Source organism: Larimichthys crocea, chromosome XXIII, assembly GCF_000972845.2.
Source record: "Larimichthys crocea isolate SSNF chromosome XXIII, L_crocea_2.0, whole genome shotgun sequence".
Classification (NCBI taxonomy): Eukaryota; Metazoa; Chordata; class Actinopteri; family Sciaenidae; genus Larimichthys; species Larimichthys crocea.
Window position 1 is genome coordinate 17347400 of NC_040033.1, and position 12344 is coordinate 17359743.

The 12344-nt window shown below is 41.4% G+C and overlaps 1 protein-coding gene across 6 annotated transcripts in view; it reads right to left on the minus strand.

Annotated features, from left to right (window-relative positions):
* Positions 1-1885: 1885 nt before the first annotated feature.
* The window catches only part of ccny (cyclin Y), a 52247-nt gene continuing 41788 nt past the window's right edge, over positions 1886-12344 (minus strand). For all 6 annotated transcript variants that reach the window (XM_027274116.1, XM_027274118.1, XM_027274115.1 and 3 more), the window contains 3 exons: positions 9768-9934; positions 7120-7282; positions 1886-5543 (listed from right to left, as the gene is read on the minus strand). In XM_027274116.1, the coding sequence (XP_027129917.1) occupies positions 5427-5543; positions 7120-7282; positions 9768-9934 (447 nt within the window). In that variant the 3' untranslated portion in view covers positions 1886-5426. The remainder of the gene's footprint in view (positions 5544-7119; positions 7283-9767; positions 9935-12344) is intronic.

The following is a 12344-nucleotide window of genomic DNA, read 5'->3' on the forward strand; positions in this document are numbered from 1 at the left end:
AACAGCTGGTTTATTAAACTTAAATCTGCAAAATTTGCAGAAACACGACTCAAAGCGATTGCTAATGTTGCTCCATGTTTGTTGGAGGTGCAATAATTTGCTAAAAATGAATATGGCCACATAGAAAAGGCTAACAGGCTGATGTTTAGCATCTCTAAAGAAATCACCTTTGCTGAACAACAAAACCAACTTTAACTCTTTGGTACGTTAATGTATAGCACAGATCTCTTTCTAAAGAAACTCATGAAACTGTAGTTTTTAAGTTATGAGATTGACTATTGACCTATTGTTTATGATGTGATCCTGAAGGTTGAACCTAGTGTAGATGTAAATGTCAGATGAGGGAAATTCAATGTTACTAGTCTTGACATATGAAGCTCCTCTCATGCAAGGTAAAGAGCGTTAACACATGCTGATGTTGTGTATCTGGAAAATCAAATCAAACATCCTAGAGCAAGACAAACAACCTGGGGCCTCATGTACAAAGCTTGTGTACGCACAAAAAAGTGGCGTACGTCCTTTTCCACGCTCACGTTCAGATGTATCAAACGTGAAATGATCGTAGAAATGTGCGTGACCCACGCCAGCTACATAGCTGTGTACGCACGTTTCTACAGCTGTTGTTCCTTTGGCGACACTCAGAGGTGATGCTGGGAAACTGTTAATAATGTGAAAACAAGTAGTCATCAGAGTGATGTGCACATCAGAGACACACTTATGAACAATTAACACACCCACGTGTTTGCAGTTATATAGGTGGATATAAAAGCATGCGTAATGTGATGAAGAAAATGATATTAACAAAGGCAGCGTTAGCGTTGTTAGAGGACCTTGCAAGTGGTGCAATCCGACGTGAGCGATTTAAGGAACGCGAGGATTTACTTGCAAACCATGATAATTGGCTCATAAGCCGATTTCGGTTACCAAGGCCAGTGTTACTGGAGTTGTGCGCAGAGCTGCGGCCGGCCCTAGAACGCAACGGGGGCCGGGGAGTAGCCCGGGGTTGTGCTGACTACGCTGGGGTTCCTGGCAACAGGGGCATTCCAGCGGGAGCTGGCCGATCGGTCAGGAGTGTGCCAGTCAACCCTGAGGCCGAGCCATGCCAGCTGTGTGGGACGGAATCATCCTGGTATATCAGATTTACGTACAATGCTGTTGAACAGGCCGACATTAAAGCACAATTTGCAGTGAGAGCCACAGTCTCTGGGTTTTGGCGTACGCCAAGTTTCACGTGAAAATCCACGCAAGTATTCGTACATGAGGCCCCTGGTCACTATTGTTTGAATAAAAGCAATCTCAACCCTGAAACCATCTGTGAGGTGGGTGTGGAGCGATTCATCCTCAGACTGAATCTAGACCACACGGCAATGAGAATGAAGCTGGACATCACTTCAATTCTCTCAACAGAAATGATCAGAGCCAAACAAAGGATGGGATTGTGCGCTTGTGGTGCTCATTGAACGAAAAGACTTGGCTTCAAAGGTGAGTCTGTTTGTCTGTTTGACGTGGCTCATAAGAGATGTTTTGCAATTGCTCTCACTGAAGCTTGCAGCACCTCTTCGTTTCATTGAATTGACTTGTATAGCAATTACCAGAGCAGCGATTGAAATGCAAATCAAGGCTAACGTGGAGGATTAAATGTGTCCCTCGGTGACAATATGGTAGAGTGTAATCTCTGTATTACCACTTGCTCTAAGCCATTTAAATGGCTCTTTCTGGGAGAAGAAACCCTGCTGAGTCACATCAGCTGTACAATACAGAACATATCGAAATATTGTGATAGCATCATGGGAAGAACTCGTGATAACGCCATGAATGATGTGTGTGTATTGATATACCTCCTTCACTTTGGTTGAACTGATTACACAAGAGACATACGCTGGGCTTATTGCAAGGTTTTAAAGTTTAATTCTTGCACAGGTTTTTCTAAACATTGCTTCAGAAGAGAAGAATTGGGAGCAGTTCTATAAATCATACTTGAAAACATACAGAGAAAAAGAACAGAGAAGAGATCTGAGTTTGGCAAACTGAGAACAGGACAGAATGACTGACTCACTGAAAAGAAATACACTGACAAGAACACCAAGAACAGAATACAGTACAACTTGTTGAAAATATCAATCAATGAAAAACAAAAAAAACAGTCACAGTTGACTGATGTTAGCACGGGAAATCATTATGATTGAAGCTGAATTTGAGAAATCCAAAAACTGTCATCAAAGAGAGAAAGAAAAACCAAGAGAAACGTATAACTCTATGCAGAGGTAGAGTTCAGTGCACAAGGCTATGACACACACCTAGTAACCATCCGACAGGACGCCACAGGCCCATGGTCGTTGCTGTCAGAGTCAATTTCCCATCTCACGACTCACCATAGTTTGACCACATGGCATCGACGCTTACTTCTGGCTCGAGAAGACACCAGACTGGGCTGTATGCACACACACATACAATAAATAGGATATACAATCTTTGAATACCTCTAACAGTTTGAACTCACAACAGCAACTCCAGTAATGTTACTTTCCTAAAGACACTTTTTTTTTCACTCAGTCAAAGCACCATGCAAAACAAACGCTGCCCTTCCCGAACCCCAACACCTTTTTCATAGACTTCATGTGCAAGAGGGCCGAGTCAGAGCGACAGGATCATCCCTCATTTCGCCATGACTTTGGTACGCTTCTGTCCCCTTCTCATAATAACTGCTGCTCGGGGTTGGAAATCTCACTGAGCTGACTGACTGATTCTCTAGTAGCTTGACAAACAACTGAACTTCAGATGTGGAAGTTGCCAATGAAATGCATTGAGGGAGGGTACACTGGTGTCACATCTGAATTTGGACCTTTATCTGACCTCTTTGTGTGATGAGGAAATATACATTTCTGTGCCTTTTCCAGACATTTCCAGGTTACGTCACGATATTTTCAGGCATACAGTTTACTGCCTATATCAGTGATGTAGTGGAGGAAAGTGAGAGTCCAGTTGGTCATAATAATCAGAAAGTTTATATAACAGAATTATCATTTCACACTTTTATCTACCCATTAAAGTGTAAAAACTAGCATATATAAGAATGACCTATACAATATTGAGTGACTGTATGGGTTTAGCCTCTACTACATCCCTGTGTGTTTCTGATATAAGAAATGTCAAGAAAAGAGCAAATCAGCAAGTGATCTGTGGAAAAAAACAAAAACAAACGTTTGACTACTTGACTTATTTCCAATAAATGCAAGACACTGTGGAGCCCCAAAACTGATACATCAATAAATAATACTGTTAGTTAAATTAAAATAAATAGAAAGCTTTAGTCTTTTCACCACCACTGTCAGTTAACTTTAACTTCATAATACATTCTAAATCTTTTTATTTTTCATCTTCATTTTTCTTTTCTTTGTGACATATCCCCTAATTGATCTGTTCCCTATTTAACAATGTGGCTATTTCTGATGCTATCCGAAAACACTGTGTATTACAATGCTGCCACTCAGCCGGCAGTTTGCCCCTGTGGCCACTCGTAGTATTGAGACAAAAAAAGTGATATAAGAGTGGAAGTGGAATGAACACTATAAAGCTTTTACGCTCTATTTTAATTATATAATCAACAATAGTATTTATTGATGGATTCAATCGTACTGTATTTTTTGACCTGATAACGTTTTGTCTATTGTTGGGCTCCATAAAAAAAAACAAGCACCATCACTTGAAAACATGAGAATCTGGCAATGCTTCCACAGAATGGGGTTTAAAAAAATCTTTAAAAAAAATCATAAAATAAGCCTGAATTGTCTTGTATTATCTATATTCCATATACAGTATGTAACACATAAAAAAACTTGGCATTTCTGCAGTGTGAAAACATTGTAACAAGAAAACAGACAAGAAATCTTAAGTGGTGTCTCCCATTTAAATCTTAATACTTCACCTTTGTCTTTACTTGATTTGTCATAAGAACAAGGAATCAAACATATTTACCGCCCACCCTCAGGTCCAGTACAAACAGTACAGTCCAATATAAATATTCTCACGTCATTCTGTTTTTTTTGTTTGTTTTTTACAGTACGACCTCAGTCTACAGATTTTGCACACTGGCGCTGTATTTACACTGTACAGAGACATTTTAGCAAAATGTATACAATCTATCTTTTTGAATCGTCGCTTCAGAATCATGCTTTTAGTGGCTCCTAAATGTCAATATTCCATTTGTGCTGTTTCCTTGTAAGCTGGAAGAACCATACAAAATGTTAAAGAAAAAAAAAATACTTCAGTTATTTGTTCTATTCCTCCAGTAGAAAGGGGAGAAGTGTTAAACTAGCTTATTACAGGCACCACAGGTCAGGACAATGGCAGTGAATTACAACATAAGCTCTACAGTATGTCTCACATCTGACTCTCTGAGAGGAGTGGACCACTGACTTCCACTTAATATTCTCCCAAGTATGCACGCTTCATTGTCTTTGATCACAACAACAAAGCAATGCATGAATATTGCTTTAAGTGAATAGCTGTATCTGAGCAGCGGCTGCATGGCCTCGCTGTAAGAGAAGCTGTTCTCTAACTGGAACAGCACAGGTTCAATTTCCAGGTCCTGTCAAAGCGCCCTTGAGCTAAACACTGGCTGAGTGACAGCTAACATTAAATGGCTACAATGTAAATGAATACTCGGTGGAATATTTTGCTGAGGAGGAGCGAATGATATGTAATCCAGTCAAATGTATCATGTGGAATGCACATGTGTTTCCTCTGTGTACGCTTGGTTTTGCTAGCAGAGGATTCTGCCAGATGGGAATGAAAAGAAACATAAACACCAACAAAACACTGACATGAATCAAGGAATTTGGAGCATTTTAAAATGTGCCTGTAAGCTGTTAAAAAATCATCTCATGCTTCAGCTAACAAACTGAACCTGAAGATTAAAATAAAAAAAAGGAATGCACGCGGCCTCCGTCAATCAGCCTCACAAGCCGGCCGAGCATCAGAGGGAATTATGGAGCGCCGTTGCCGCTGTCATCTGTTAGATTTCACGTTAAGCTTGTTCTTCTCTTCTTTTCCCGACTTGACACAGTCTCTCATTGCCAGCTCTATTTCTGTTTGGCCTCTTCTTTTCTTCTGCGGTCAAGGTCTTTATTCTGACAATTTTCACTCACACACACACGCTTCAGTTTGGTTCAGCTCAGCTCAGTTTGGTTCAGTGCAGGCAGCCAGTGGGACTTCTTTTATGTACAATGACCGGAGAGGGTCCAATCACACTTGTAAAAGTGCCAGATTGTGTGAGTGTGTGTGTATGTGTGTTTATGAATGTGTGTGTATTCCAGACAGACCCACTGATCCAGAGGACTGCTGCCCGCCTGGTTTGCCTGCTTTCCAGGCAGATATACAGTACAGTATGTGTGACAGGTGTGTCCGCATGCTGAAGGCGGCCAGTGTTAGGAGATGATAGCTGGACACCACCGCACCACTGTCAGGTTGTCTGCGCTCACTGACCGCTTCTTGGCTTGTTTCCTCAAGTCCTTGTATTTGTCATCACACAACCGCGAGATGGCCTGAAAGTCAAAACACAGCAGATAAGAGATGGAGATGCCAGTAATTGTGTAATTGGCTGAGATCTTTGTCAGTGTGTGCACAATATGAGAGGCGACAATCTCAACCAAACACAGGAAATGATTCCAAAACACAAAGAAAAAACAGTACCGTCATCTGGAAGTGAGATCAAGCTTTAAAAACCCAGCGTTTTGGCTGAAGGGTCCCTCACTCCCTTGTTGATTTTTTTATTTTTTATTGGCGTAAAGTATTCAGATGGTTTTCTCGTGTTTTTCAAGAAGAGATCCAACCAGATTTGTTCTTGGCAGTCTGTTATTCTAACACAAGTCTCCTAGTATTCCTGTATATCAACAGTTTTTTTGTATAGCCACCAACAAGCATGAATATAAAGTATTCTCAGTCAGTTTTACACAAAAAAATATATATCTGGCCTCAACCTGACCCCAATCAGCCAGAGGAGTGGAATACAGCTGTGCAGGTGTTCAAGTCAGGCACTGTGGTACTGCTTTAGTACATGACAGCAGTAATAGCAGACATTAGGACTTGTCATAGGTCATGAATTCTCAAATTGGTGGTACGTGACCCTCTCCCTGTCATGGTGGAAGAATCGATTTAAAAACATATTACTTCCAAATACTACTTTTTTTTTAATGGGAATAAACTGAGATTGATAGGATTTTTTTTTTTTAAGTTTTGCATTTCTTGTTATATTTAGTTTCAAGATCATAGTCATAGTCACATTAATGCACATAGGGAGTACACACATCCATGATTAGCTATGAGTGAGCGTGTTGACAAGATAGTAAAATGAGGGACTATGAATTTTTAAAAACACTAAAATTGCAGTGCCAGATGAAAATTATTATTAAGAGAAGTGTGGATCAGGAGTATCACTTTTCAACCAAATTAGCTCCACTTATTGAAGCGGTTTCATTCAGGATTCAACAAACAGTAAATAATCGCCTTATGAATAAACTTTCCTCCTGTGTGAATTGTCTGTAACACTACTGTATTTCAACATCTGTCAGTATGAATATGGTGGTGCTAAATTTGAGTAGGTGAACTGATAACATTGACCAATGGCTCTGACGCATTAAGTGTAGGAACGCAGCCATTATTAAGGTTATTAATTACAGCGATGCTTTCTGTGATGACAGGGTGGACTTTGGTTAAACGGAGTCATTTGGAGAGAGTAAAAAGAGCAGGCAGTGATGCATTGGCCAACGTCAACTGAGCACTTACAGCTGCTAAGATTTGTTTGAAACACTAACTGCGGCGATGCAGATGAGGGAGGGAGCGACAGATGTTGAGGCAGTGAAGCTAATTACTCAGCAACACGTTCCTACACCCTGTCCTTAGTCCAGCAGATGATCTACAGTCTGTGCTTTGCGTGTGTGTGTGCGTGCTGAGCTGAGACACTTCAAAATACTAATTAGTGGGTTGGCCTCGGTTCATTGTATTCCACATCCTCAGGCCAGAATAAACAGGGTTTGGTTTGATTTTTTTCTGTATGAGCTGAACCACAAAATCAGCTTCCATTTGTGTGTGTGTGTGTGTGTGTGTGTGTGTGTTACTCACCTCTAGTTTCTGGGCCTTGTCCCTGCTGAGGGGTTCCAGGGGGAAGCTGAGGTTGTTGGCCTCAGCCAATGAGCGCAGATCAAAGTAATACTTGGCGTAGACGCTGGACGGCACGTTGATGTTGAACTGCAGCAGCTCCAGAAACTGACGCTCCAGCTCATTCCTTGGTGTCAGAGAGACAGAGGATGTGTGAGTTGACAAGGTAAACAAAACAGATGTTTAGCTTGAAATCAGACCCAGCTGAGACTGCAATAAAGTTGGTTAGATCACTGGAAGTAAATTGTTTATGTACAAATAAATTCTGCACAGAGAGACCTGAAGAGGAGACAAAGAGAGAGTGCTCATGAGGCCATACTGGCAAATCCATCACCTCGCAGACTGTGGGTGTTATTTTCACATGTAGAGCCAATGCGCGTATATCAAGTAAATCCCCAGCACACCCACCTATCCCTTTCCTCATCCAGAAAATGAGCGATATCTAAGCAAAAACACTATGCGTCAAAAACGAATATTAATCCCGCATCCTGAAAATGTTATTGTCATGCATGGCCTCATGCCGCACAGCTCTGTGATCCCGCCTGCAGCACGCTTTCATGTGTTCGTCTACAGACGCGGCCGACTCATTGTGCATTGTAACCCGCATACGAAGCGCTATCCATCTCTTCTTCTTAGCCTTTGTTCCCTACCCACGCACATTTACAGGCGTGCAGCAACAGACGAGCTAAATTTAGACGGAGCTGTAGCCAAACTTTGCCTAATAATGCTGCTTCTTTTTTATCTCTCTGTGACACTCATTCAGCTATTCTCATCTATTTCTTTCTGCCTCATAATTCCTCCCAGACTCCTCTGCGGTTGATTTAGAAACAGTTGGGGAGGGGGAAAGGGGAATTCAGCAGGCGAGGTTTCCCCGAGTATGGATTTAGCAAAAGACTAAAATTGATCATCCGTGGAAATCTCTGGTCAAGCACTGAGTCACTGTCCGGTAAACGGCCATATGGAAGCACAGCGGAACCCACATACTGGGCTCCTCTCGCTGGATAGAGTCCCAAACAGGTGGATTACAGTCACCGTGCTGTAAAATATGAGCCAAGGACAAGAATATACAGCCACTGGTGCAGGAGAGTGTGAATGCAGCAGATGTCAAGAGGTCGCAGCAGTGGCAACACGCCTGCAGCATCGTGTTCCCCCTCAGAATAAGCTAGCCAAGATTCCTGTGGATTTGAGACGGATGTGGTGCATAGGACTGAGTGGTGGCTCCTCATGCTCAAGATGCTTCTAAGCCCGTCTTACACACAGCAACAGTGATTGAAGATGGTGTCTTGAGACAAAGCTATTCCATACAACCCTGAAAAAATCCAATCTATTGCTTCAGACATCTCTTTTCTTCAGGAGAAACATTTATATTAAAGCTGAGATCCTGTAAAAGCCACGCATATCTCACTGTGAGCCTGTTAGGAACTAATAAACCAGAATTGTTTCAAGCTTGGTGACACGATAGCATGCCGATTAAAACCATTTACTAATGCTGCCAGAATAACTGACAGCGCTGCAGTTGCATAAATCTTGCTTTAACAAAGGGGAGACAACATCTTAGTAGGTGACAATGCTTTATCATAAGGCTGGGTTGGATTTAACTGAGCCAACCTGAGCCAGGCAATAGCTGCTTTTTTTGGGACCAATCCAAGACCCCTAGTCAAGGGTATCAGACAGATTGGGCAGAGGTCGCGCTAAACATGTCCACACCACCGTACATGTGACTCTCCACACCTCTTGAACCCAGGCTGACCTCACAAACAGACTATTCTCAGCATGGGACGACCCTGAACGCGTCACTAAACGGGGGTGTGTACAGGTACAGCAGTTAAGAGGCTGCCAAATAACAATGACTGAGACTGTTTATCTAGAACTTGTTCATCTAAAACTTGCTGTTGCTATAATGAATCAAACATTTTTGAGTTTAGGAATATTCGAGGAGACATTTCCACTGTTTGTTTTACATTTTATTGAACAAACTTGATTCATTAATCAACACAGAAACTGTCTCTTCCTTGTTCTTTGTCTCTGACTTCAGATTTTACCTTGTGGAACACAGAGAAACAGTCTGTTACAGTCTGTGCTCCCATGCTAATTCTATTTAAACCATGCTATGGTATATGAATATACCGTCATGTGATTCTGCACCTCCTACACAAGGACACTGCTTTCCTTTTGTGGAACTGTTCCCTCAATCATAAGATCTTTGCAGTTTCCAAAACAGAGGAAGAGAAGTCAAGTGATTGGTGACAGCAGTTCTTTCTACACTTTGTGGTAATGTATATCTCCTAATATTGAGATCTATCATGTATATTTTTAATGTATATCTCCTAATATTGAGATCTATCATGTATATTTTTATATTGAAAGCTCGTATTAAAATGTAAAAGTCTGTGTTGCAAAGGTTTTATGAGGAAAGAAATGCTTTCACATACAAATGGAAAATGAAAGAAAACACCACAGGGCATCTTAAATAGCATTTACCACCTAGATAATTCATGGCTGTGTGTGTGTGTGTGTGTGTGTGTGTGTGTGTGTACACTGCGTTGCTGTACACTTTTACACCTTCCTATGAGTAAAATGCACTATTCTAGGTGTGTGTCCAGCAAACTCACATGTCCTCCACAGTGATATCCTTGAGAATTTGGCAGTAGTCGACGTTCCAGACCGCCTGGTCGTCCCAGACCTTAGACGCCAGGAGGATGGCTCCTAGCACAATACGCTTCCAGTTGGCAGGGCAAATGTCAATCTCAGCGTAGGTCAGGAGCCTCTCCAAATACACCTTGAGCAAAAAATATGAGTCACAAAAGATGTTTTTCATATAACGAACATTTTAACAACAATATAACAGAATATTGTATTGATGCGTTATCATTACTTATGTTATTAGCATGTCTTCATGTTTGAACCTGTGTTTAATTAGCCTCTGCTCTCCCAGTCTGCCTTCAGTTGCAGAGTTACTTTGCTGCTTTCCTGTTCTGCAGCTCTTACCTGCTCCCCTCCAGGTAAAAACCACAATAACAAGATGTCAGAAGCTGACGAAATCCAGCATCCTGGGAGCTCGCTCATTAAAATATATATATGTGGATTGAAACACTCCTACTCTCTGCCCCTCTCTCCGTTTCCATTTTTCTCTCTCTTTCTCAGTAGACAGTATTCCCACAGACATCACATCACAAAGCACGCTGAGACCGCAGGCACCTGTTTCTCACAAGCTGGACGACTTATACAGAAGCTGATTCTTCTGATCCATTGATCGTCGCTTTGTTAGAGATGGAGAATGTATTCTGTTTGATTTCATAGTCCGTGTCAGACATGAAAGCTGCAGTGATCTGCTGCATGAAGATGAATGCATGTGTAGCTTGCTAAATGTAAACTACAATATGCCTTATAGTGTTCTCATAAAAGCTAATTTATATCCCAATACACGACATGTGCAGTCAACAAACTCTCAAAACATATGCACAGTGTTCTTCTAGTGCGTTTTTTTCATTTAAATCGAGTTTTATTTTTTCAATGGTTTTGGTGCTTTTATTTATTCATTTTAATACGCATTTAACTTCAGTGTACTACAGTCTACTTCAGTTTGTAACGGATTTGGTACATACAAACAATACATCGTATTCCCGTTACAGCAATTCTTCCCTGGCTGACTGGCACCTCCATTCGTCATTTTCCATAAATAAAATTTAGTGCAAGCTCAGCTGAATTCAGACCTGTTACATGAGCTTAATGCTTTGAAAACTGTCATCTCAGATGACAAGTCTGACAAAAAAAATCTGGTGTGCAGAGGTATTTTGGAGTGGAGTATACAGTGCATTCAACTTATTATAATTCTGTGTGAATGTGCACAGTGGCAGAACTGTCAGTGTTATGTGAACAGCATCCTAGAAGAATGCTGGAAGGCAGATGGTCATCTGTTCAATGATTAGGGATGTAACGATACACTCAACTCACGACTCGATTCGAGTCCCGATTTTTTGTTCACGATACAAGTTTTTCACGATTTTTTAAAATCAAAATGAGCTACAGACAAATTATGACCAAATAAAATTATTATATTTATTATACTTTTTATTTGTTGGAAAAAAAGTGGGCGAGAGCCAGACATAGAAAAAGCAAAGAGAATCCGGTGGATTTTCAAAATAAAATACCCCATGCAACTGCCGGTCGTAAAAACAGACAAAAGCAAAATTAACTAACTAACTGCGTAACATATTTACACATGTAGAAGCATGTTTAGAAGGGAAACACCAGTAAAATGTCCAAATCTGAGCAACTAAACAAAGTCTGGCGGGCTAAGCGCTCGCTCCTGAAACACTCCCGGTGGGGTTTGAAGTTGCGTGCAGGACGAACCAAATACGCCACGCTCACGCAACGCGCCGGGAAGCCTGTTTGACCAGTGAGAGCACGCGCTGTGCGGGTTCCCATTCACCAAGAATCGCGATTCATTTTTTCTGTCAACCGATGCGAGTCGTCACGCATTTGTACCGATTTTTTATCGTGTCACGATGCATCGTTACATCCCTAGTCCAGTGTGTAGGATTTAGTGGCACCCAGCAGTGAAGTAGCAGAAATTCACATAAAAAGGCCATTTCTAGATCATCTTTGGGTTGTTTGCTCTGGGCTGCTGTAGAAAAATGGTGGCTCAACAACTGCGCTTGGACCATCAACCTTTGTGGGTCCGACATTAATGCTGTGGCCTGTATTGTTTTTGTTTTAATGAAATGACCACAATCAAACTGACTGACTAAAAGTCCGGAGCAAGATAAATTAGTCCAGGACTCCTTGTTAGGGTCGAGATGAGGGTAAATAATGAAGCAGTGCAGTCACGGATTTCAACACAATCTACTCACCCTCCCGTTCAAAACGTGAAGGAGAAACTAAATAGTAAATATTTCTTATGACATTTTTTTATTTGCTCATTCATGTGTCTTTGATTTACAGAGTGTATGTAAATAACTGAATGATCTTGCACCATGGTGCAGACCAGCATCGTACTCTGAGGCAGACCATAGACAGTATACAATGGATGTAGTATCCGCGACGTCACCTACAGGTTTCTGAAGAGTGTGGTGGCTCTGGCTGCCGCCATATTGGCAGTGCAGCCATGTGTTTACATTTGAATTACACCATGTGACTTAGAATGTAAACAAATCAGAGAAAAAAGAGGCGGGACAAATGGAACTGTA